The sequence below is a fragment of the Dendrobates tinctorius genome, unplaced genomic scaffold, assembly GCF_039654945.1.
Source record: "Dendrobates tinctorius isolate UK_male_01 unplaced genomic scaffold, ASM3965494v1 ptg000097l, whole genome shotgun sequence".
NCBI classification, from domain to species: Eukaryota; Metazoa; Chordata; class Amphibia; order Anura; family Dendrobatidae; genus Dendrobates; species Dendrobates tinctorius.
Window position 1 is genome coordinate 13,936,028 of NW_027361765.1, and position 27,321 is coordinate 13,963,348.

Consider the following 27,321-nt stretch of genomic DNA (forward strand, 5'->3'; position numbering starts at 1 on the left):
CCTGAAGACCACCCCGAAGAAGATGATGACCCCAAAGACGATGACCCTGAAGATGACGACCCTGAAGACCACCACAAAGAAGACCAAAAAGATGACCCTGAAGAAGATGACCAAGAGGACAAAGAACATGAAGACAACCACCAAGATACAGAACGACAAGAGACAGAAGACCAAGAAGCAGAAGAACAAAAAGCAGAAGAACATTAAGCATAAGACTAAAAATCAGAGCAAATGATATTATTTAATTATAAGCAGAAGAAGACTGAGCAGTGTATGGGGTTGAGTCCATTCCTCCTCATGGTGCCCCTGGAAAATGCCTGCTGCTGCAGGCCAAACTGAACACCGACAAATCCTGTTGTAAATCTTTTGTGACAGGCAGAACGGAAGGTGTAATCTTCAAACTTTTATAGATAACAACTACAGGAATGCCTGTCACAAATAAGAATATGATGAAGAAGAAGAATAGGAAGAAGATGAAGAAGTAGAATATGAAGAAGAATAATAGTTGAATAAGAAGAATATGAAGAATGTAAAAAAAAAAGAATAATAGGAAGAAGGTGAAGAAGAAGATGATGAATAAGGTGAAGAAGAAGTTGATGAAAAAGATACTGCTCCTGCTGAGGATCATGAAGGAGAAAGTGTGGGAGAAGTAAAAAAGAAGGTGAAGAGCATGGAAGTAGTGAAACATACATATCTGACAAAATATAAAAAAAGGTTAACATAGTCAATATCTTTGTAACTCCGAACATCTTAAAAAAAATTAATTCCTGCTATTCCATTTGATTGGGCTAAACCTCTATGCCTTTAATGTCTCCTCAACCTCCCCCAATACATTCTACATTATTCATAGTTGTTTTCCTTCATGTAGAATTAACCTATAAGGAAAGAAAGGGTTTATTTTAATTCCGATATTTCTGTCCCATTGACTTGCATTGGTTTCCGGTATCGGAATCGGCGATATCCGATACTTTTTGGGTATCGGTCCGATCCGATCCGATATTTCCCAATATTGCAAGATATCGCTCACCACTAGGTAGTGTTGATCTGCAGTTTTCTCTCATGCTGATTTGCCATACTTAGTGGCTGCGAGACTCACCTCACCTTCACACATATAAGTCTATGGGTGCGTGTGAAACATCTGACTGCACTTGGATGTCATGTGAGTGCATTGCGATTACCGCGGACACAAGAAATGGAGGAGATGGAGAAATTACTTTCTCCTCCTCTGCTTCTGTGCTGAAATTCCCTCATGCAAGAAGATCGGAGCACAGAACATTGACACTTAGGTGTACAATGTATCAGATTTCTGAAAAACACTGTAGATGTTTTTACCAAAGGGAATTTTCAAGCAGCCACATGGGCTAAATGAACAGATCACCAAGCGGCACAATGTTCCAGTGCATTTTTGGCCTCATGTTAACATGTATGCTGGGAAAAACTCCAGATGTATAATGGTATCCATGTAATATATATGTTCTTAGCTTTGTGATTAATTTAAAAGGTCATATTCATTAAAGTATGGTATAGCCTATGGGTGACGGATACCAGTGGTAGGCATCTATCACAGTCAACAGCTGTCCATCGGCTATTAGGCATCTATTTTACAGATATGCAGTGAAACGTTTTTGAAAAGTGCACAACAGGTCAGATACATTTTAATGCATGCATGTGATACGTTTTTTACACATCACTTTTTTGCCTAGTGATCGACTAAAAAATATGTAATTATAATATAAACAAAAATGTAAAAATATATTAACAAAAAAATGAAAATATATAGTAAAGAATCATTAGAAAACACTTTTATATAGTATATTTTATATGTTTATATTTTAAACTAGCTGAAGAGCCCGGCGTTGCCCGGGCATAGTAACTAACTGTGGTTAGTTATAACAAATTATTATGATTATATTGCACATAAAACCATTTCACATCATATATTCAACACTACAGATTTGCAACACAAATTAACTAAATGATTACCCAAGCATTGATAGTATTTTATTTTCAACTCATTCAAGAGCCTTTTGATAAACAACATGTTTATCTGTGTATCTAACCCTATCCGGTGTGATAATGTCTGCTGAGCTGTGTACTTAATCCTCTCCTGTTTGATACTTTCTGCTGAGCTGTGTATCTAATCCTATCGTGTGTTACTGACTGCAAAGCCGTGTATCTAATCCTATCCTGTGTGATACTGTCTGCTGAGCCGTGTATCTAACCCTATCCTGGTTACTGACTGCTGAGCTGTGTGCCTAATCCTATCCTGTGTGATACTGACTGCTGAGCAGTGTATCTAATCCTATCCTGTGTGATACCGTCTGCTGAGCCGTGTATCTAACCCTATCCTGTGTGATACTGACTGCTGAGCCGTGTACCTAATCCTATCCTGTGTGATACTGTCTGCTGAGCCGTGTACCTAATCCTATCCTGTGTGATACTGTCTGCTGAGTCGTGTATCTAATCCTATCCTGTGTGATACTGACTGCTGAGCCGTGTATCTAATCCTATCTTGTGTGATACTGACTGCTGAGCTGTTTATCTAATCCTATCCTATGTGATACTGACTGCTGAGCCGTGTATCTATTCCTATCCTGTGTGATACCGTCTGCTGAGCCGTGTATCTAACCCTATCCTGTGTGATACTGACTGCTGAGCCGTGTACCTAATCCTATCCTGTGTGATACTGTCTGCTGAGCCGTGTACCTAATCCTATCCTGTGTGATACTGTCTGCTGAGTCGTGTATCTAATCCTATCCTGTGTGATACTGACTGCTGAGCCGTGTATCTAATCCTATCTTGTGTGATACTGACTGCTGAGCTGTTTATCTAATCCTATCCTATGTGATACTGACTGCTGAGCCGTGTATCTATTCCTATCATGTGTGATACTGACTGCTGAGCCGTGTATCTAATCCTATCCTGTGTGATACTGACTGCTGAGCTGTGTATCTAATCCTATCCTGTGTGATACTGACTGCTGAGCCGTGTATATAATCCTATCCTGTGTGATACTGACCGCTGATCTGTGTATCTAATCCTATCCTGTGTGATACTGACTGCTGAGCCTTGTGTCTAATTCTCTCCTGTGTGATACTGACTGCTGAGCTGTGTATCTAATCCTATGCTGTGTGATACTGACTGCTGAGCCATGTATCTAATCCTATCCTGTGTGATACTGTCTGCTGAGCCGTGTATCTAATCCTATCCTGCGTGATACTGACTGCTGAGCCATGTGTCTAATTCTCTCCTGTGTGATGCTGACTGCTGAGCCATGTATCTAATACTATTCTGTGTGATACTGACTGATGAACAGTGTATCTAACCCTATCCTGTGTGATACTGACTGCTGAGCCATGTATCTAATCCTATCCTGTGTGATAATGTCTGCTGAGCCGTGTATCTAATCCTATCCTGTGTGATACTGTCTGCTGAGTCGTGTATCTAATCCTATCCTGTGTGATACTGACTGCTGAGCCGTGTATCTAATCCTATCTTGTGTGATACTGACTGCTGAGCTGTTTATCTAATCCTATCCTATGTGATACTGACTGCTGAGCCGTGTATCTATTCCTATCATGTGTGATACTGACTGCTGAGCCGTGTATCTAATCCTATCCTGTGTGATACTGACTGCTGAGCTGTGTATCTAATCCTATCCTGTGTGATACTGACTGCTGAGCCGTGTATATAATCCTATCCTGTGTGATACTGACCGCTGATCTGTGTATCTAATCCTATCCTGTGTGATACTGACTGCTGAGCCTTGTGTCTAATTCTTTCCTGTGTGATACTGACTGCTGAGCTGTGTATCTAATCCTATGCTGTGTGATACTGACTGCTGAGCCATGTATCTAATCCTATCCTGTGTGATACTGTCTGCTGAGCCGTGTATCTAATCCTATCCTGCGTGATACTGACTGCTGAGCCATGTGTCTAATTCTCTCCTGTGTGATGCTGACTGCTGAGCCATGTATCTAATACTATTCTGTGTGATACTGACTGATGAACAGTGTATCTAATCCTATCCTGTGTGATACTGACTGCTGAGCCGTGTATCTAATCCTATCCTGTGTGATAATGTCTGCTGAGCCGTGTATCTAATCCTATCCTGTGTGATACTGTCTGCTGAGCCGTGTATCTAATCCTATCCTGTGTGATACTGTCTGCTGAGCCGTGTATCTAATCCTATCCTGTGTGATACTGACTGCTGAGCCGTGTATCTAATCCTATCCTGTGTGATAATGTCTGCTGAGCCGTGTATCTAATCCTCTCCTGTGTGATACTGACTGCTGAGCAGTGTATTTATTCCTATCCTGTGTGATACTGACTGCTGAGCAGTATATTTATTCCTATCCTGTGTGATACTGACTGCTGAGCTGTGTATCTAATCCTCTCCTGTGTGATACTGACTGCTGAGCCGTGTATCTATTCCTATCCTGTGTGATACTGACTGCTGAGCCGTGTATCTAATCCTATCCTGTGTGATACTGACTGCTGAGCCATGTGTCTAATCCTGTGTGATACTGACTGCTGAGCCGTGTATCTAATCCTATCCTGTGTGATACTGAGCTCCCCCTGCAGTCTGTGTCAGAGGGTGGTCTGTGTTGGCATGGTAATAAATTGTGTTATTTCCAGCTTTATAGAAGGATGATAACACCATAGAAATGATAAGAATAATTGACAAAATTGTTTGGTGAATTGGAACGCGCGGGGCTAAAATTTCGCCTCACAACATAGCCTATGATGCTCTCGGGGTCCAGATGTGTGACTGTGCAAAATTTTGTGACTGTAGCTGCGACGGTGCAGATGCCAATCCCGGACATACACACACATTGAGCTTTATATATTAGATATAGCGAAATAATCAAATAATGGAATCTTAGTATTTCCTGTATTCTTTCCACATTTGTAGACTGTGGTAACTAACTGGTCCCTCTTGTTTCAGTACCTGGCCCTTGTGAACCAGAGGATCTCATTGATGGAATCATCTTTGCAGCCAATTTCTTGGGCTCCACGCAGCTGTTGTCAGAACGGAATCCATCGAAAAATATCAGAATGATGCAAGCCCAAGAAGCTGTGAGCCGCGTGAAGGTGAGGGCTCTATTGAGTTTTCGCTGAGGCCTCTATAAAACCTCATCATTTAACAAGCCATTGAGCAATATTACCGGTTATACAGTGCTGGATTCATCATGGTGTAATCACATAATCTGGTTTGCTCACATGTGTGTGACACAGTATTTCACAATTGAAAATTGTGGGGTTTTTTTTAGAATCATCCCTTTGTGTATTCAGATTTTACAACTTTATCCAAAAATCAACATTTTTTTTCATGGACAATTTTCTAAAGATGAATATTAGGAGTAATGTATGTATTTATAGCTCAGATATAGATCAGATATTAGAACATTAGCAATATTGGCTGTGAACTGTAAAACAGCAATAATTAGAGCACAAACATTAAAGGAATCTGTCAAAATGTTTTGCTACAGTGTGTGTTCAAATGGCAGCATGATTTAGGGACAGAGACCCTGATTCCAGTGATGTTTCACTTACTGGGCTGTTTCCTGCAGTTCTGATAAAATCACAGTTGCTGATCTGTCTTTTTTCTGAATGCTGAGCTCTGTATAACCCCACCCACACCATTGATTGATAGTTTTGTGTGTACACTACATAGACAGAAAAATCCTAATCAGTGGTGTAGGCAGGATTACACAAAGCAGGGGGACAATATGACATGAGACAGCTAATCTCCTAATGATAATCTCCTGCTGATAAAACACTGATTTAATTAAAACTTCAACACAGCCTAATAAGTGATACATTACTGGAATCAGAGAGTTTTCCCCAACCTCATGGTGTCTTCCCATTACATAGCAAAAACCCGCTGACAGATTCCCTTTAATATTTTATATATTTATGGTTGGTCGGCAATCTTGACTCATTGTAGGTTTGTTCTATATTTCCTGCTATTTGGGCACATGGCAAACAGCATAGCTCTAACAATAACAGGAAAAACATTTTTATCACATGCAGAACCATGCCATGACTATTTTTGGAGGCAATTCTTGAAATAGATTCTAAAACTGTTTCTTTAAAGAGCATATTGAGCTTGTATGTAAGTACTCTGATCTGCCGTTGTACATGGCGGCCGTTAAATATTGAGCAGAGTTGTGCTGTTCAGCTCCGTTCAATGTTTACATCTGACCGCCATTGGTGCTAATACTCGCTGATAGGGTGCCAGTTGTCGTACACCCACCAATCTGATATAGATATTAGATGCCCCATCAATAGATTATAAAGATATAGTTAAACTTACTTTAGCTTAACCCCTTCACCACCTTCCGATTTGTCTTTTTTGCCCTTTCGTCTTTTGCTCCTCTTCTTCCAAGAGCCATAACTTTTTTATTTTTCCTAACAATATAGTTACATGAGGGCTTCTTTTTTGCGGGCTGAGTTGTACTTTTGAGTGACACCATTGTTTTTACTATATAGTGTACTGGAAAACGGGAACAAAGATTCCATGTATGGTGAAATTACAAAAATTCCACAATTTTTTTTATTTATTTTTTTATTTACCATGTTCACTAAATGCTAAAACTGACCTGCCATTATGATTCTTCAGGTCAGTATGAGTATGTAGATACCAAACACGTAAAGGTTTTTTCTTATTTAAGTGGTGAAAAAATTTGTAAGAAAAAGAATTGCTTTTGTCACCATATTCCTGGATGAGGGCTTATGTTTTGCACCCTGAGTTGACGCTTTTATTGATTCCATTTTGGGGTAGATACAATGTTTTGATCGCTTGTTATTGCATTGTATTGCAATGTTGCGACGGCCAAAAAACCTAATTCTAGGTTTTTGGTTTTTGTTCTCGTTTCACCATTTACCAATCAAATTATTTGCTTTATATTTTGATGGATCAGACATTTTCATTGGAGCAAAAGGGGGGTGATTTGAACTTGAGCTTTTTTTATTTTATTATTTTTTTAAAATTTGTTTTACATTTTTTTTCCAGGCTTCAATAGTTCCCGTAGGAAACTTGAAGCTGCGATCGTACGAGCACCTGTGCTACAAATAGCAGAATCATGATCTCCTATGAACGTCGGCAACGAGCTGGTGTTCATACGAGTTTCACAAAGACAGGCACGGGGGTCTTCTGCAGACTCCCAGCTATCATGGTAACCACTCAGCGCCCTTGATTATGTGACAGGGGCAACAATAGGCGGGCCTTGGGATGCGCTTCCATCCAGTGCTTGTTAAATTCCGCTGTCAGTGATTGATAGCGGCATTCAACTGGTAAACAGCTGCATGTTGATCTTGGATCCACCAGTGGCTGTTAGAGGCACATGACAGCTGATCAGGCAGCCAGCTGTCATGAGCAGGGAAACATGTGAGCTCAGCGCTGGAGGCGGCATCAATGGCAAGGACACGACCTTGGCTTTATCTATATGTCAAAGTTTGTGAAGGGGTTAAATTCTTTTTGAAAACAGCTCTGTAGCCTTTATAGTTCAGATCAGTTATGCAAATGCCGCACCCCGCAGGGCCATTGGGCACTTGGTACCGGCCAGGTTCTGTTACTTCAGGGGATGTCATGGCAGCAGTGACCCGGTCCGTGGCCCAGGGTGAGCAATCAAATGATGAAGGGAATAGTTATTATGGGGATAAATTTGTGATGCCACCTGTGGTATTCAGCAATAAATGGGTTAGCCGCCACTGCTTGAAAGACCTCTGGGGCTGTTGGTGATGCAGCAGAGTTGTTACAGCTCTCCACAGGCAGAGCTAGGCCCCAGGGCAGTTGTATGCTTTATTAAAAATGGTGGTGACGGTTGCAATGCAGAGTAGATGATGCAGTAATAAAGCTGAGGAAACAGCAAGGTTGCAATTTCCTTTTACCTTTACTTGATAGTCCAGGGCGCAGACCAGGGGATCACAGATAGTGAGGGAGATCTGGGTAGCCTGGAAGCAGATCAAAATCCACTGAGCCAGATGGATATGGAAGCCTCCCTACTGCATTATCCTCTGAGGTCCCTGCTGCCTAAATCTGTGCTTGGGCCTCTGTATTGTAAGGGTTCCAATGGATTGTGATGAATAAGAAAATGCTCACACAAGAATTGAATTTACTAAATTGATTTACTTAATAAGTGATAAGATCAAATAATAAACAGTATAAAACTATAAATACATATGCATTAATCAGAAACAAGCATTATTCATACGTTACATTATTCAGATAGACGTCGACCAGTCATCCTCCAGGAGCCAAAAGAGAGCCTGAGCACATGTGTCCTGGTTCTTTTAAATGTCCAGCTAAAAGGTGTGTCCAGCCCCACCATGTGGGGAATGATGTCACAAGTCTATTGTCCATTGGCTATAAACACATCCCCTCAATACCTGTTTTAACCAGTATATAATACAGGAAACTAGAGGAGGGGGCCTCATGTGTGCCACATGGCAGAAATACAGCAAGCTGGAGGAGTTGCTTCCGAGCACAAGATAACATCCATGGGGAAAGTTAACACACCCAATCTAATTAAGGTAGTTGCCTTGAATATCAATGGTCCTTTGTTGGTAGATAAGTGTAAGCCAGTTATTTGCTCTGCTTGGACAATTTGACCATCTGGTTGAAACAAGTTTCAATGACCTTCTAGGAAGGTTCAAAGAACTGATTGAAACTATATCAATAGTTGGTATTAATTAATTGGAGTGTTGAAACCTTTAAAAATAAATCATAGTATACAGCCTCTATTCCTGCTTTTCTTTAAGCACTTGCCCATATGGCAGGCAGCTTGAGCCTTTTTACAGGTGTTGCTCCTTTGTGGCGGCTGCTATGCTGCCGAGTGTTTTATGGGGCCAGGATGCCTGCAGTCCCCTGCCCTCCGGATTTAGCTGTCGGGCTCGCTTTACCCGCGCAGCCACGGACTCCGACGTCCAGTTTCGAGCGCTCAGCTCTGGGGTGAGCTTACTCTCAGCTCCACTCCCCAAATTGCCCATATTTCTCCTTTCCTCCTCAACTCTCCTCAGACTCTGTCAGCCTTCACTCCTTCTCTCACTCTCCTCTGACTGACTGACTTCTGCCCTTTCACACCAGTCTCTGACTGACTGACTCTTTCCAGAATAATCTCTTTACCTCAGCACTAACTCCTCCCACCAACTGTCACTCCCTCAAGCTTCACCCCTTCTCTACTTTCTCCACCCACACCCTCTACTTAACTCCCGCCTGGCCAGATGGGGACTAGTGTTGGGTGCTGGTGTGTGAGTCCTGACTGTGCTCCCTCCTTACCTGAGAGCAGAGTACCACACCTCTGGATGAAGTGCAGTACCCTGTGGCAACTGAGACCGCAGGGGCACCACACAAATACGCTAGAAAGTGGGTGTTTATCAGATGTTTTCTTGGTATGCCTGTGTTTTTTCATGGTAGATCTTAAAACTATATCGTGAAAGTGAATTTAAATGATGATGGGTGATATCTGAATTATATAACAATTTCATTAATAAGTTGGAAAATGAGCTGAAAAAAAAAAATATATGACAATGGTTCATTCAGCCTTAATTTACTATTCGGAGTTCAATTCTTCTGATTTTCAAGAGTAATGACTTTTTTTTTATTTTCAGAAATAAAGCTCTTATGCAGCTGACTTGATGATTGACCATGTGATTGCAATACAACATTATACTATTAAACTTGTATTATGCCAGATAAAGGATATAAAGTAGCTCTATTCTAGTGCTAGTGCATTTATAGCATCACAACAGCTGGTTGGCATGTGGGTCTCCTGGTCTCAGAACTGTACACTAATAAATGAATCTTTTCTCTGTTTTTGTCTGTGTGATCGCACTCCTCTATCACATGCTGTCGTCTACACAGAGGATGCAGAAGGCTGCTAAAATCAAGAAAAAAGCGGTGTGTGGAATGTTTACTGTTTTACTGACAATCATTTCATTTTCTTTTTTTTATTCTTTTAGCATCCAAGCCATTTTATCCACATTTAAAACAGGTCTTTATCTTGTAACTGATCATATGCTTAAAGGGCATGAACACCTTTCGAGCATTTTTTTACTTAAATGTATGTTTCTTTTTTTGTCTAAAAAGCATTTGTATGGTTTTCTTTAACATATTTTGGACCTTGTGTCCTGTTATGACTTGCTGTAAATGTAATGCATAGCCAATTTCTCTCGGACACTGATGAATCTTAGCCCATTACTCATGGGCAATAGTCTCCAGTCCACTAATACTCTTGATTTCTCAAGAGAGTGTTACTAGAGGTACAATGGAAGCAGAATTTACAGGTTCAAAGTTAAAGCTACACTGGCTATACTGGATCATGGTGGCTCAGTGGTTAGCACTGTTATTTTGCAGCAATGGGGTCTTAGGTTCAAACATACCAAGGGAAACACCTGGAGTCTGTATGTTCTCCCCGTGTTTGTGTGGGTTTCCTTCAGGTTCTCCTGGTTCCTACCACACTCCAAAGACATACTGATAGGTAATTTAGATTGTGAGCACCAATAGTGACAGTGATGATGATGTCTGTAAAGTGTTGTGGAATTAATGGTGCTATATAAGGAAGTAAAACAAATAAATACTATCTGAACTAAGAAGAATGAGTAAACTACAGTAATACTGTGAGTTATGATTTTAATTCATTCTGACTAAGCTCTTAACACAGCTTGCCTATATATCAAATTAACTTTCCACATTGAAATGCTATTAATCTATTCCAACCCCCCAAAAACCTCACCAATTTTTTTAAGTGATTTTAAATAAGAAAAATGTACTTTATTAATGACAAATTCACTAATGTACAGTATGAAAAATTGTTAAAGATGTAATAAACTATTGTACTATTGTACTTTTTCCTTTATTATTTATCTTTTTTATTTCCATTTTTTTAATACATTTACTTCACTTAATCATCTTATTCACTGACTTTCGCCACTCTTTCCTCGCTTTTATATAAATAAAGATATTTACTTATGGCGTCAGCACTATAAATCAGAAAATTATGTGCTCATAAATAAATAAAGCAAGTAAGCAAAGGGCCACATATAAATATAGCAGATTTCGAACCCTAAAGCCAACACTCCAAAGAGTCAGAGAGTGCATATAATAGTGCAGTATACTGTACATTGCGGCACTGCACATCTACTATATAATCGTCTAATTCTCTGTCTGTAACGGAAATCCCGCGTCGCTGATCGGCCGGCCGGCCGTGACCAATCAGCGACGGAGTATTTCTGGCTGCAAATTCGAATGACGCACTCCACCGCTACTGTCGGGAGATCTGCGGCGCTAGCCGCTAATCTCCCAATGGTTGCCGTGGGTCATTTGCCGCACGGGGGTCAGCGGCGACGCAGCTGGGAGATGACTGGCGCAGCGCTCAATGTGCAGATGGTATCCAGGGTCCAGAGGAAAGGAGACTCTCCTCCAGGCCCTGGGTACCATAAACCTGTAAAAAATAGAATTAAAATAAAAAATAGTGATATACTCACCTTCCGACGGCCCCCGGACTCTTTTCCTCCTCTCACCACGCTCCCGGCATCTTCTGGTCCCAGTAATGCTTTGCGCGAAAGACCGCTGATGACATCGCGTTCTCGCGTGAGTGGCGTCATCTCCGGTCCTTTGCGCTAAGCATTACTGGGACTGGAAGATGCCGGGAGCGTGGAGAGGAGATCAGGGGCCATCGGAAGGTGAGAATAACCTTATTTTAATTTTTTTTTATTCTAGAATACGCGATGCATTAGAATCGGGCCACCATCTAGTATGAAATATTGTACTGCCACAGAAAAAATAGCAGAAGTATAAGCCAAAAAATAACCATTATCCTATGGACAGCTCCAGTCCATCCCACAAAAAAAGGTGAAAAATGTAACTGACAGGTCAACTCACTTTCTTTGGACCCATGGTCACTTGCTCATAACTCATTCCTGCCAGCATCATAAAACAACAAATCAATTTAGCGACATCTCGTATCTCGGAATATTAGTAAGTAGATGCACTCGTTAGTCATGTTATTACTGTATCACTTCCTCCTACCAGATTTTTTTCTGTGACTGGTGTTAAAAATTCTTCATTGACTGAAAAAGCCCTGCAGCAACATTTGGTGGCAGCAGGCCCTGAAGATTCAATTTGGAAGGCAGTTTGTACCATTACTGACCCAAAAGCACAAATTTGATGGCTCTAATATGTACAAAAAAGTATAAATTATCCACAGAAGTTTGAGGATTCAGTTCTGTGTAATGAAGAAACAAAACTGCAAATTTTCAGACTTTTTAATCAGCAGTATGTCTGGGGGAGGAAAAATTAAGAATGCACTAAAAGGAACACCCTGCCTACAGTAAAGGATAGTGATGTCTGGGACTGCTTTCCTTCCTCTGGAACTAGAAACCTATCATGTGGGGAAGGCAATATGGATTCAGCCAAAATCTGAAAATTCTAGAAGAAAATGTCATGTCTTATTTGAGAATGATGAAACTTTAGCATCTTTGGACTTTCAATCAGGACTGTAATCGCAAGCATACCTCAAGGTCCACAAAAGATTTGCTTAAGATGAATTCCTGACAAATTCTACAGTGATTGGCTTAGCCAACTAATTTGAATCACATAGAAAATCTTCAGCTGAATTTGAAGTTGGTGGTTGCAACAAGCAAATATAACAATAATAGAGAATTGGAGGTTGCGTAGTCAATGTTCCTTTAACTTTGAACTTGTAAATTACTGTATTCTTCATATTGTTTCTCTAAGAACTTTAAGTATATTTGCTATCTACTGCCCACAAGGAATGGGCTAAGATTTCTTAGAAACTCTGCCAGAAGTGCGTGTCTGGCCATTCATCATCTATGCAGCAGGTTATAACAGTGGTTTACTAAGTACTAAATACTAATGATGCTTCTCAAATAATTGATGGATAATTAGTTATTAAAAGTGGTATTTTGTGTTGAATTTGGAGAAACCACTTGTTAAGTTAGATTTTCTTGTTGATTGCTTTACTGCAAAAAGTATAAAGTTTTCAAAGTTTGCTTTTAAGCCAAATTTACAATGAGGGTTGAATACTCTTGGGTGCTGCTGTAAGTTTGATATCATATTGGATAGATTTCACTTAAATTATGCAATCCAAGAAGGAAACCAAAGCATAATGAACACCTCATCATAACACTTTCCGTTGTAAGTTTCATTTATTGCTTACCAGAAAACAATGAGATTTGCAGGCTTTACAGATTATAGCTAGCTATAAAAGTGTTAGGGCTGGCGGAACGCACCAAATTATAAATAATAGTAGGTGCGTTCGCAGCCCGGGGGCCACCGTGCAGAGGTGGTACACTGCTGCTAGGTAATGGCGGAAGAATAGAGCGGCGTGAAAACAGTTACACGTGGGTTACGTCACCCAGTGTGAACAGGAGCGAACTCTGTTGACTCACAGAGCCACACACCTGCTGAACGCAAATACCGGAGTCTGTTTAGCGCACAGAAAGTGGCCACAGACCTCTACCCCAACGACATGGGGTTAGAGTTCCTCTAGGCCCTCTGAGCGCATGGAGTCGCTGCCGCGAACGCCGCTATAGACGCTGGCTATGGAGTGTGGAGCACGTGCACTGTGGCGTGCCGAGTCACTGATGGGGACTAATGCCTGACTCCGACTCTGCCCTACCTACACCTAAGCCTGGGCGCTAGCAGGCTAGGCTGCACAACACATGCGTACCAAGGGTAGGGGTTTCATAATGAGTCAGTCACCAGAGACATTCATACGTGCATACATCACTCACTCCTCATGGTCTGAAAATGCAGAGCATCCTAGCGCATGGCCGAGCGGCCATGCAAACCTTTTATAGCCGCGAGCGTCCGGGACCTTCCTGGCTTCTCGGATGGGCCAATCCGAACAGGAGCAGGACCTGAGCACGAGACCTTTGATCTCCAATGGGAGATCACTCCACGGGCATGCTCAGTGGCCCGACATGAGGACTTAGTCCCTGGAGAATCTCGCTGCTGAGCAGCCTGCATTGCCAAAGCTATGCCAGAGGTGGCAGCAGCAAGCAAACCCACGGAGGTGGTCTGGGCAGAGTGCCAGGACCGACAAGTTTGCTGAGCAACCTCCTCTGCGGCTGGGGAGGAATGGGAGACTGCCGGGAGCAGGGCTCTGGATTCCCGTTGTACAACAACAGGAACCCGAAGCCTAACATTGCTCCCTCGCTCCGCTCGAATTCCACAATGAGAAGTGGAGCGTGGATGTTCTCCACTGACTCCCAGGACCGAGCCTTCTGGACCATGACCTTTCCAATCCACCAAATAAAATTTTTTGCCCCGCATCATCTTGCATCCCACAATGGCATTGACTTCAAACTTGTCAGACGACAGGTCTGATGTCCCGGCAGGTGGCTCAGAAAACCAGGACATGTGAACCGGCTTAAGGAGGGACACAAGAAACGTGTCAGAAATAGTCAAGTGTGGTGGAAGGGCCAGGCGGTAGACCACAAGATTGATCTGCTCAAGGACCTTGAAAGGGCCAATATAGCGTGGTGCGAACTTAGCGGATTCAGCCCGCAGCCTGATGTTTCGGGCAGAAAGCCACACTAAGTCGCCAGGGGTGAAGGTCAGAGCAGGGCGACTGTGTGCGTCAGTGGAATCCCTCATTCTCTCCTTGGAGGCCCGGATAGCATCCTGCGTGCGATCCCAAATGTCACGTGCCTCCACCGCTCAGTCTGGCACCCTAGAGTCGGTGGATGACACGGGCATGGGGATGCGCGGATGCTGGCCGTAATTTAAGAGGAATGGAGTCTGACCGGTGGAGTCGGCCACAGCGTTGTTCAAAGCAAACTCTGCCCACGGCAGCAAGGATGCCCAGTCATCCTGCCTGGCCGAGACAAAATGTCACAGATATGTCACCAGGGTCTGGTTGGCTCTCTCAACCAACCCGTTCATCTCGGGACGATAGGCCGAGGAGATATTTAGCTCGATGCTGAGCAGAGAACAGAGCTCTCTCCAGAACCGAGACGCAAACTGAGGACCCGGTCGCTGACAATCTTATCCGGCATGCCGTGCAGACGGAAGACATGTTTAATAAACAACGCTGCCAGGCCCCGTGCAGAAGGCAACCGCGAGAGTGGCACCAGATGCACCATCTTGGAGAAATGATTGGTGACCATCCAAATGACGGTGCTGCCACTGGACTTGGGCAGACCCACCACAAAGTCCATACCGACCATCTCCCAGGGCCTGTCTGCTAACGGCAGGGGATAGAGCAACCCAGCGGGCCGCTGCCAAGAGGACCGATTCTGGGCGCAAGAGACGCACGCCTGAATATAGTCCCTGACGTCATGGGCCATACGCGGCCACCAGTACGTCCTTGCCAGGAGATCAGAGGTCCGTTTGGTCCCAAAATGTCCCTGGACAAATGAGCCCAAGAGAGGACCTCCGGTCGCAGATGAGCAGGGACAAAAGTCTTGCCTGGAGGTGCCGACTCGAGAGCAACCAGAGCCACGGTCCTCAGGCTCTCCGATGGGACTATCAACCGAGGCTTCTCCTCCGATGACACCACAGAGCGAGACAGAGCGTCGGCCTGGACGTTCTTCTCCCCGGGGAGAAAATGCAGGGTGAAATTGAATCTGGAGAAGAACAAGGACCATCTGGCCTGGCGAGAATTCAGCCGCTGGGCTGTCTGTTGATAGACCAAATTTTTGTGGTCAGCGAACACCTGGAAAGGGTGGTGAGCCCTCTCCAGAGGTGTCTCCACTCTGAGAAGGCCAGCTTCATTGCTATTAGCTCCCTGTGTCCGATGGAATAATTCCTCTCCGCTGGTGTGAGAGTCTTAGAGAAGAAGAAGCATGGGTGCTTCCGACCTTGCGAGTCCTTCTGGAACAGGACCACTCCAGCACCGACAGAAGAGGCATCCACCTCCAGAATTAAGGGCTTATCTACATCGGGGCGATGTAGAATGGGAGCGCTAGCTAAGTGGGATTTAATAGAAGAGAAGGCCTTGGAGACAGTTTCCGACCACAGTTTGGGGTTTGCACCCTTCTTGGTGAGGGCTACCAAGGGCGCTACCAAAGTTGGGAAATGGGGAATGAATTGGCGGTAGAAATTTATGAACCCCATAAAGCGCTGCACCGCTTTGAGAGAATGGGGTTTTTGCCAATCCATCACCACCTGTAGTTTGGCAGGATCCATGGCCAAACCCTGGGCAGAGATGATGTAGCCCAGGAAAGGCAAGGACTCCTGCTCAAACACACATTTCTCCAACTTGGTGTAAAGGGAGTTTGCCCGCAGGAGATCGAAAACTTTGCGAACATCTCTCCGGTGGGAGTCAATATCTGGATAGTAAATGGGAATATCATCCAGATAGACTACTACCGAGGTGGTAAGCATATCCTGAAAGATATCATTCACAAAATCTCGGAAGATGGCTGGTGCATTACATAGCCCGAAGGGCATCACCAGGTATTCATAGTGTCCATCTCTGGTGTTAAATGCTGTCTTCCATTCGTCCCCCTCACGGATGCGAATCAGGTTATAGGCTCCTCGCAGATCAAGCTTAGTGAACACTCTCGCTCCCGGTAGCCTATCGAACAGTTCCGATATCAGGGGTAGAGTATACTTGTTCTTAACGGTTATGGCGTTAAGACCCCTGTAATCGATGCACGGATGTAATTCTCCATTCTTCTTTTGGACAAAGAAGAATCCCACTCCCGCCGGAGACACCGCCTTCCTAATGAATCCTCATGCCAGATTTTCCCTGATATACTGAGACATGGCTTCTGTCTCTGGGAGAGATAGGGGGTAGACTCGACCCCGGGGAGGCTCAGCACCAGGCAAGAGGTCAATAGGAAAGTCGTAAGGGCAGTGTGGTGGAAGGGTCTCTGCCGCCTTCTTGGAGAAAACGTCTGCATACTGCTGGTATGGCTTGGGAAGCGAGGAGAGATCTGCGGGAACCTCAGAGGTAGCGACCTGTACGTAGTCCCTCAGACACCTACCCTCGCAGGACTTGCTCCAACTGAGGATTTTCCCGAGGACCACTCTATGTGAGGAGAGTGAGCTCGTAACCAGGGAACACCTAGGAGGACCTGGTGGATACCTTCGGGCATAACAAGAAGAGACAGCATCTCCTGATGAGAAGGAGACAGTGAGAGTCTCAGTGGAGCCATCAGGTGGGTGATTTGGGACGGGAGTGACGCACCATTCACCTCTCTGATAGTAACTGGTTGAGGTTGCAGGACCAGGGGGATTGCATGTTGTTGGGCGAAGGCAGACGACATGAAATTGCCCTCCGCCCCAGAGTCCACGCAAACCTCCACAATCAGAGTGGAAGAATTGAACTCTAACGCCCCTCTAAACAGGAGCTTGGAGGAGAAAGTCACTATGTCTAGTAGGCCCCCTCCGATAACCACTAGACGTGAGCGTTTCCTGACCGCTGTGGGCACTGGTTAGCAATGTGCCCAGTCTGCCGACAACGGAAACAGACTGGAGATACCCGTGCAGGCGGGAGTTGGACCCCATGCGAGACACCTCCATGGCCTCTGGAGGCTCGGGCGGCTCCAGACATGAGGGACGTGCATACATCACTCACTCCTCATGGTCTGAAAATACAGCGGCCATGCAAACCTTTTATAGCCGCGAGCGTCCGGGACCTTCCTGGCTTCTCGGATGGGCCAATCCGAACAGGAGCAGGACCTGAGCATGTGACCTTTGATCTCCAATGGGAGATCACTCCACGGGCATGCTCAGTGGCCCGACATGAGGACTTAGTCCCTGGAGAATCTCGCTGCTGAGCAGCCTGCATTGCCAAAGCTGTGCCAGAGTTGGCAGCAGCAAGCAAACCCACAGAGATGGTCTGGGCAGAGTGCTGGGACTGACGAGTTCGCTGAGCAACCTCCTCTGTGGCTGGGGAGGAATGGGAGACCGCCAGGAGCAGGGCTCAGGATTCCCATTGTGAAGCAACAGGAACCTGACGCCTAACAAAAAGTTAGTTTCATTGAGGTTCAAAGTTATTAAACCCCTCTGAAATTATTATTTGGCACAATTCAGATTCCATTCAATAATGTATAACCTTGCCATTTGCCATTAATCACTTGGACATAATACTTTTTTTGTCCTAGTATTGATGTATTAGCCACCCATGTATTAGCAGAAAAAACATATCCATGTTGACAGATGTAAACAGAAATACGGTAGTGATACAGTGATCAGTGTACGAGTATGAAAAATAAAATGTTTTTATGACTCGGGAGTGACCGGTAATAAAAGAGCTGCAGAAAGGAATAGGGTATGAAGGAATGGTTAATAAAAAAAGGACTAGAAGAAATAGAAATGGCGCCTTTATTTAAAACCATATCAAAACTATTCAATAGATAAAATATGGGTTAAATCAAGACTGTCTATCAGATAATCTCTTTTTCTAGATTATTTAAGCTTTGGGGTTCTTTGGAACCTCTACATTGATAGTATGTTCTTATGATACTCAGCATGGAATATTCGAGTCTCATAGGTATAATATGTACTCTTATACTATTATTGTTCTGTATTTCGCCAGTAATGCATTCAACTTTAAATACGCAGTGGTTAAATGATAGCTTCAATAACATTTTATTTTTATTCCGCTGTCTTAGATTTTTCATAAGTATCACATTGTTAAGCTGCTTTTGTGCACAATGTTCATTGTTGCGTGCTGATTCTTTTTTATTTTTCCCTTCCCAGTAACTCTGAAGTGGTAATAATATATATTGTTATTTGGACATGTGAGTGCTCTTCACAATAATAGCCTAAAATCTCCCATCAATTCCGCACCCCTAAAATTTACACCATGCTAAGAAATGCTTACCATTTCTAGCATACCGTGTCCTCTCCCCTATTTCTCATCTATACTTGGACTCATTCATTCACAGTACATAATGATAAGTGTCTTGACTGATGAGATGTAATTTACTAGAAAACAGTTCCAAAAATCTCTGCGGCTTTGTTTTTATGCCTCATGGCATTTATCATGAGAAGATATGATAATTATGGAAAATGTGCCAAGGCAGATCTTTTCTCCTGATAACAATGTGCTGGATAACATCTATATTTTATATTTTTCCCAAAGCCAGAAACTATTTTTCTTATTTTTAGTCAACTGAAATATTATATGAATCTGCTAATGGATTTAAAAATAACAGTCCCTTTCTTGTTACTAACATTATTCAACATAAATATATGTAGCAATGTGATAAATAGTATACTGTATTGAGAATTACAACAACACTAATAAGTAATTTACACATTGACTTAAATACACCCTCCAGTTAAAAGCAAGCAACAGGAGCTGGAACAAATGAACAAAGGCAGCATGCTTCATAAGGTGGCCAGATCTTTCCATGTATAATAAAATGTAGGGTCACTTTAAAGAGAACCTGTCATCAGGTTTTCCCAATATAAGTACCGCCACCACCTTTAAGGTTTCTTTAACAGCATTTTAGTAAGTTGTATGTAAATCCCCTGTGCATAGTGCAAAAAGACCTTTTATTATACCCGTATACAGTGCGGTCCGGTCCAATGGGCATAGCTGGTCTTCATCTGGCACCTCGCCTCTGATCGTAATCACCATCGCCACATAGTATTTCCCAATTTTGCTTCTGCACAGGCGTACTTCACTCTACCCTGCTGAGGGCAGATCATAGTATTGTCGTACACATGCATCAGCTTTGCTTCCATCATTGGCCTTTCTTGGTGCACACGCATGGCAATACTTTGCTCTGCCCTCGGCAGTGCAGAGAGAAGTACACCTGTGTAGGAGCATGATTGGGTGACACTGTGAGGATGACGTAGAAGGCGTCATTTACATGAAGCAGGGAAGAAGGATGGCGATTGTGGGAAGAGATGAGGTGCAGGACCAAATCGCCCTGTATGTAGGTATAGTAATTTTTTTATGGTAGGACCAAGGAACCCTAGCTCTACGTTGTTCCATCAAATTGTATGATCCTACTTCTCAGCGCAAAGTAACTTTATTTAGATGGTTCCCTACACTAAACATTACAATATCATAAAATAAAACTATTTTCTTGGTACTGTGCAGTTTAAGTGACATCACACACCAAGAAAAGTGAATTGGAAAAGTAACATGGCTACCTGATTCTCCATTCCTTTATGAGTCACATTGACCAAAGTTGCAGCAAAATAAACAGGCACATTAAAGAAGCTGTTCATAAAACATTTTTGCAATTCCTGTGCCCCCACATGATTGACTATGACACTCTGTAATTATTTTATACTAGCTGAAGAGCCCGGCGCTGCCCGGGCATAGTAACTACCTGTGGTTAGTTATAGCAAGTTATAATTATCCTCCATCCCGTAGTCCCGTGCCCATATACCCATTATACATATCCACGATCCCATAGGCCCGTGCCCATATACCCATCATACATATCCTCCATCCCATAGTCGAGTGCCCATATACCCATCACACATCCTCCATCCCATAGTCCCGTGCCCATATACCCATCATACGTATCCACAATCCCAGAGGCCCGTGCCCATATACCCATCACATATCCTCCATCCCATAGTCCCATGCCCATATACCCATCATACATATTCACCATCCCATAGTCGAGTGCCTATATACCCATCACACATCCTTCATCTCATAGTCCCATGCCCATATACCCATCATACATATCCTCCATCCCATAGTCCCGTGCCCATATACCCATCATACATATCCTCCATCCCATAGTCCAGTGCCCATATACCCATCACACATCCTCCATCCCATAGTCAACCATTATGACATCATAATGAGCGGCGGGGCTTGCAACCTATGATGGCATCAGCGTCGCCATGGCAACCATTATGACATCATAATGAGGGGCGGGGCTTGATACACACACACTTTTTCCCCATTACGTAGATAGGGGCAAAATTGTTTGGTGATTTGGAACGCTCGGGTTAAAATTTCGCCTCACAACATAGCTTAGGACACTCGCGGGGTCCAGACGTGTGACTGTGCCAAATTTTGTGGCTGTAGCTGCGACGGTGCGAATGCCAATCCCGGACATACACACCCACACATACATACATACATACATACACACACTTGAGCTTTATATATTAGATATATAGCTTAGTTATTCCTTTGCTTTGCCTCCTCTGTTCTTATATTCAGACTCCAAATTTATCCCAACATTATATGCTGCATTTTATTGTTCTGTGCTTTGCTATCAATCTCGTGATGCATCAGTGCATAATTTCATGTCCACCAAAAATCAGCATAAGCTGGGGGAAATTGTAATGGTCCTTCCCACAAGTGAGTCTGAGCTGTTTTCTTTTACATTATAGTTTTGAGACGGGAGCTGTTTAATCATCATCAGTATATGGGATAGTAGTTTCTATTCCCCTCTTGTAGAGAAAAAGTGAGGCACATCCAATGCAGTTTCATAATCATTTAGGAACGCCTCATGACCCACCTTAAAAAACCTAAGGCCATGTGCACACGATGCAGATTTGCAGCGTTTCCGCAGCGGATTTTACCGCGCAGAAACGTTGCATATCCGCATTGTGATGTACAGTACCTTTAAAATGAATGAAAAAAAAAAAACGCTGTGCAGACGCTGCGGATTTTTCCGCGCGGTTTTCCTGCGGTACAAAATCCGCAGCATGTTGCTTCTTTTGTGCGGTTTTCTATCTCCCCTGTTACCAAATCCGCAGGGGGAAGACCGCAATGGAAAACCGCACAAAAACCGCATGAAAACCGCGTGAAAAATGGAAGAAATCCGCAGGAAAAATGCAGGTCATTTGACCTGCGGTTTTCTTCCATTCTGCACGGAAAAATCCGCAGGGCTAAAAACTCCGTCTGCTCTCAGCCTAAAGGTATGTCATTCCAAAGAGGCCATGATTGGATTATATGACTTAACAGAAAAGAAGGAATCCATAATTTTTGAGATAGAAAAGAATAAATAACTAAGGTAATGCTAGCTATATTATATACACTGAGAGACTAGTTACAAGATAAATAAAAGAAAAAGCACTGCATTACTACTGTAACGTAAAATAGCTGTAACCTACCCAATGCAAGCTGTCATCTAAATTGGTCACCTAAGGAAAAAGCAAACCTTACCTTTCATGACAGATATTGATAAGAATTCTTCATATACCCTGCTCTCCCTTACACACATACACACACAATTAAACTGTTAAAGGATGCAGTGTATATAGAACATTTCCTAAAATGTGTTTTTTTGGCAGGTTTTCTTTGATTATTAGAATTTGTTGATGTATTGTAATATGGATTTTAATATATCACCATATAAAAATTCACCATCAGAAACCATATTTTTTTCCACATCCCATTCATCTCCATTCATTTGTGAATATTATCTTTTACGCTGTCTTTTTATTTTCATTATAGAACTCAGAAGGAGATTCTCAGACGTTAACAGAAGTGGATCTTTTTATATCAACACAAAGGATCAAAGTTTTAAATGCTGATACACAGGTATGTTTTCATCTTGCTTCTAACAGAAGAAGAACTAAGCTGTGGGATTTGTGGAGAGAACATTTATCGTTGGCGGCTGCAGAGAGCACTGTCATTGCCTGCAGAGTGTGAGGACTAATGCGGTATAAATGAATGAAGATAAGTGATGTTCCAAGAAGGAGCAGGACGTTCCATCAATATCATGTGGAATTGTTACCAGATTTCAAAATACAATTTGTATACATTATCTTTTAGACTACCAAGTCTGGTGGATACACTTTGAAAATTACATGTCAGAATAACTGCATACTCCTAATATTAAGATGAGCATTTTATGAATCCAGTTATAGAATAACATTTCTGATAAGTGCAAATCCATTCTATCTTCACCCTTTCACCCTGACTGGCAGCTGCAGCTTATACTGAACAGTGTGAGATCTCAACAGCAGGAGGGGCACTGAGAAGCTGTCAAGATCATCAAGATCTAAAAGACCTATTTAGCATTGTATGCAGTTTATGTTATGAAATCTAATGACAGATCTGCTTTATGGATTAATCAGAGGTTGCAGCCAGCCATGCATTTTCTCTGGACAATGGGAGCAGCTTGTACTGTACAATGTGTCTCTCTGGGCTCGTAGATAGTGGGCCCAAGGGTCCCCCTGTAGTTCATGTGAATAACTGTCATATTGTACTGTATGTTAGTAGTGTCCATTTTGATATTATGTAATAAATTTAATAGCACACATTGTTCGGGTGTAAGGATAGATTGTTAGAAAATATGTTATAGCTGCTGGAGCAACCCTTTAAGGTCATGGCTGATTGGTATATAGGCCATATATTAGAGGTGATAGAATTGATTCAATGCTAATTGAGTATGAGTCAAATTTCCTGAAATCTGCAGATCGTGGAGAATTCAAGGAGTGAGCGATTAGATTTGGGCGAATTGCCAGAAAATATCACCATTTTATACATTGCAGAAGATTGCTTGAGTCACAGACTGTGCAAAGTCACATAAGTAGAGTTGAGCGACTTTGGTCGGATCTGGTTTCATGAAACAAAATTTGTTTCAGATGAAACTGGTCCGACTAGGGCAAAAAAAGTCGGAGTTTCGTCCGAAACCCGACCCCAATGCAAGTCAATGGGGAATAAAAGTCGGCATTGAGCGGATGACATTCATCCACTCAATGCCGACTTTTATTTCCCATTGACTTGCATTGGGGTCGGGTTTCGGACGAAAATCCGACTTTTTTTGCCCTAGTCGGACCAGTTTCATCTGAAACAAATTTTGTTTCATGAAACCCGATCCGACCAGCACTGGAGTGGTGCCACACTCTAGTCGTATATTATTCGGCTGCCATCTTCAGCTCTACCCGGCACGAAATCAAAGGTCACAAGCTCTCAATGCAAGTCTATGAGATCCTTGTTCTGGCAGTCATAGACTTACATTGAGTTGTGGCTTCCAGCTCACCCAGCACACACTGGGGTAATTAGGCTGGTCACAGCCAGCACAAGAGGAGCGGAGCAGCAAATGAAGATCACGGCTGGTGAGTATAATACTAGGGGGCAGGAAACTTGCAGCAGTAACACCACTCAAGTGATAAAATAGAAAAAATCTCCTTGGAATGGTGCTTTAACCTAGCAAATCTACTTAATAGTGGGTGGAATAGGAAGTGTGGAAAATACTTCATCAGCATGGTTTTAGTTATGTTTAAAATCGAATTACTATTTTTTCTCAATAATTTGGAAAGGCAATGAAACAACTGCCTTGTGTGTACATGACAATAATTTCATATGCAGTTTTTAAGGTACACAGTATTCTCAGCTAAGTTTTACATGACAGCATTATGTCCTCATAGTGATTCTTAAATTCAAGAAAAATCTTACATAAAAAGAAACAGCCTTACCAGCACTAGGTTAGATTATCAATGCACTAGCAGGATACAGTAGACCCATATGATAAAGGCAGGGGCAGCACAGGTGCAAAATACTGATGGAGCAACTACTCACAAACTTACAAATTCATAAAGGGGTGGTTGCCTAGTATTAAAAATGCATGCAGATGAGGTTTGTTAAGAGAGCCAGTCACACAGGTACATGTGATGCAAAATATCTGGCTTACAGCCTATTGATGACACCCATACTATTAGATCAGGCTGGCTGCTCAGCACCATATAAGTGCACCCCAGCATTGACAGACACCCCAATTCACACGATCAACATTAAAAGGCCTGGCTCAACTCTACTCATAAGGCCTTGCAGGTATCACATCACATGGCATAGCGCCACCATCCTGAAAGGCCTACCATAGCCTCTGTTTCCTCTTACCCCTCACTCCCCTATCCAATTAACACCATCCATTTCTTTGGTTGCTTATGCTATCAGTGCACTGGAAGTCATTAAAAGTTGCATACACTTCTCAGAGGAGATCTGGCACTATTAGACACATCTTTTCATAACAATTGAACTAAATGCAATTTGCAAGTAATTTTTTCACCTTCAAATTCAAATTTCAAAAGTTTTGATCATCCCTGCAGTATATCCCTCATCTCCTGAAGTAGTTCCCAGACTGAGAATAATACAGGGAGATACACAGCATCGGCTGGGGCATGCTGTGAGTTTAGATCATATATTATCTGCAGAAAAAAGGCGATTTGGAAATTGTGGGGTGTAAGTCTTTATATGAATACTTTACCGCTGTATATTACCACCTGAAATGCTTGTGTGCATACGGCCTTATTAAGATAAGAAGCTATGAATTCTGTTTAATTCCGAGCTATTTCTTGCCTGATTGCTATCTTTGTGATTTCTTCCCACAATCCTTAGCTTTTCTAGATCAAACAGATTTGTCAGCAGTACTTATTATTAAACCTGCAGTGATGGAAATGTTTTTTTTTCTGTCATTCCTATATTCTGACATTGCAGCCAAAAAGGGTCAATTATCACACAAAAGTATGAACTTAATTGCAGCCCTTCAATCTCAGCTCATTGTGCCCTGCTTGATGTGATTCATTCTTCATCCTTTGCTTTCTAATGCAAATGCAAAGTAAAAGATATGTGTTTATCAGCATGCAGGACAAGGGGTTCATTTTAACACAATGCATCTTTGCTGCGATTTGTCATAGCAAATACTGAAATGAGATTATTTAGGCAGGTGACATTTGTCATTGACTGAGGAGCGGAAATGCTAGGCTCAGCTCAGATGAATTATTACTTATTCTGCAGCAGTAGACTCGACTACCAAGACTGTCAACATAAGAAAACATTTTTTACCCAGACTATAAAAATTTAATGTAGTTACCCACAATACTCAACACCTCTACTGTAATAACATAACTGCCAGGTCCCAGAACCAATTTCCTATCGACAAGAAAATATTACAAAAGTGTAAGCTGCTATTACATGAAACAGAATTTGAAACATTTTAAATACTTATCTGACATTTCCCTGGTAGTGTTATATTGGAAATTTGGAAGTGTTTGTGTATTTAGACATGGGGGTACTTGACCTTTCAGTAAGTGACTAATGTGCTCCGTGTTTCTCAATGGATGTCTTCAATAAGTTTTTGTGTGAAGGAGTTGCTAGTGCTAAGTTATGTTTTTACTATGTAAATGTGAGATTGATGATTGCTATTATTTTGTGATAGGTGTTATATGCCATTCCAAGTGAGGATTAGTAAGGTAGTAGGTAAGTTCACGCTGAGCGTTTTTTCAGCATTTTCTTTTTTCTGCCACAAAACCTGATCTCTTTGCAGGAAAGGAGCTGCAGAAAAAAAACCTGTTTTTCCTTGTTTTTTCTTGCATTTTTGTTGGGTTTTTTGTTGATAAAGTTTAGCATTGAAAAAAAGGCCTATATCAAAGAATTAGGTTTTGGCACAAAAAGCGCTGCAAAAAATGATACCTGCGTTTTTTCACCACCCATTCAAGTCAGTGGGTACAAAAATGCTGAAAAAACACTGAAAGAAGTTACATGCTCTATGTCCAAAAAGTCATGCAAAGCACAAAATACTGATGACAAAAAAAAACAAGCTTGTGTGCATTAGGTTTCTGATATCTTAAAGACATAGCTGATACTGTAAAACGGAGCAGAAAATTAGCATAAAAAAACACAGCAAAACCGCCTAGTGTGAGCTTAGCCTTATGTTACTTTTGCTATATATCGTCAGCTGTTAACTATTGCTTTATACTTTTATGTAATTTAGCCAGGAATGTCCACCGATGCCACACCAATGTATATGTGTGACACTACTGTGTTTGATTAGACAGATATATGACAAATTTATGTGACACGCCATGAGTGATTTGAGTGGTGAGGTCAGAGCCAGTGCATTCAGGGCCGGCGTTAGGGGCAGGCAGACCAGGCAGCTGCCTAGGGCCCCTACTCCTCAAGGGGCCCTCAGCCAGCGGCACATCACACAGCCGCTATGGGGCCCCTGTGAGGCAGGGGGGCCCGCCTGCCCCCAGCACCGACTCCCGCCACCGCATTGAAGGAGGCAGTGATGGAGGAGAGAGCGTCAGCTGACACTCCCTCTCCCATCATTCCCCGCTCTGCCTCTGACACAGCGGGGGCGCGATGATGTCATCGCACTCTCACTGTGTGCCAGACAGAGCAGGAGGAGACAGGAGCAGCCAGCAGCGCAGGCACGAGGAGAAGGTGAGGAGTTTTTTTTTTTTATTGTGAGTACTGGACTGTGGGGCCACCCTGGGGGGACTATATACCATGCTTGGCTGTATCATACCATACTGGGGGGGCTATATACCATTCTGGGGGGGCTATATACCATGCTGGGCTGTATTATACCATGCTGGGCTGTATCATACCATGCTGGGGGGCTATATACCATGCTGAGCCGTATTATACCATGCTGGGCTGTATTACACCATTCTGGGGG

At 42.7% G+C, this 27,321-nt stretch overlaps 1 protein-coding gene across 5 annotated transcripts in view; it reads left to right on the plus strand.

Moving 5' to 3' along the window:
* The window catches only part of APBA2 (amyloid beta precursor protein binding family A member 2), a 791,677-nt gene that overhangs the window by 560,784 nt on the left and 203,572 nt on the right, over window positions 1-27,321 (plus strand). For 4 of the 5 annotated variants that reach the window (XM_073586917.1, XM_073586914.1, XM_073586913.1 and 1 more), the window contains 3 exons: window positions 4,949-5,094; window positions 9,869-9,904; window positions 22,368-22,454. In XM_073586917.1, the coding sequence (XP_073443018.1) occupies window positions 4,949-5,094; window positions 9,869-9,904; window positions 22,368-22,454 (269 nt within the window). The remainder of the gene's footprint in view (window positions 1-4,948; window positions 5,095-9,868; window positions 9,905-22,367; window positions 22,455-27,321) is intronic. The other variant, XM_073586916.1, reaches the window with a different exon arrangement.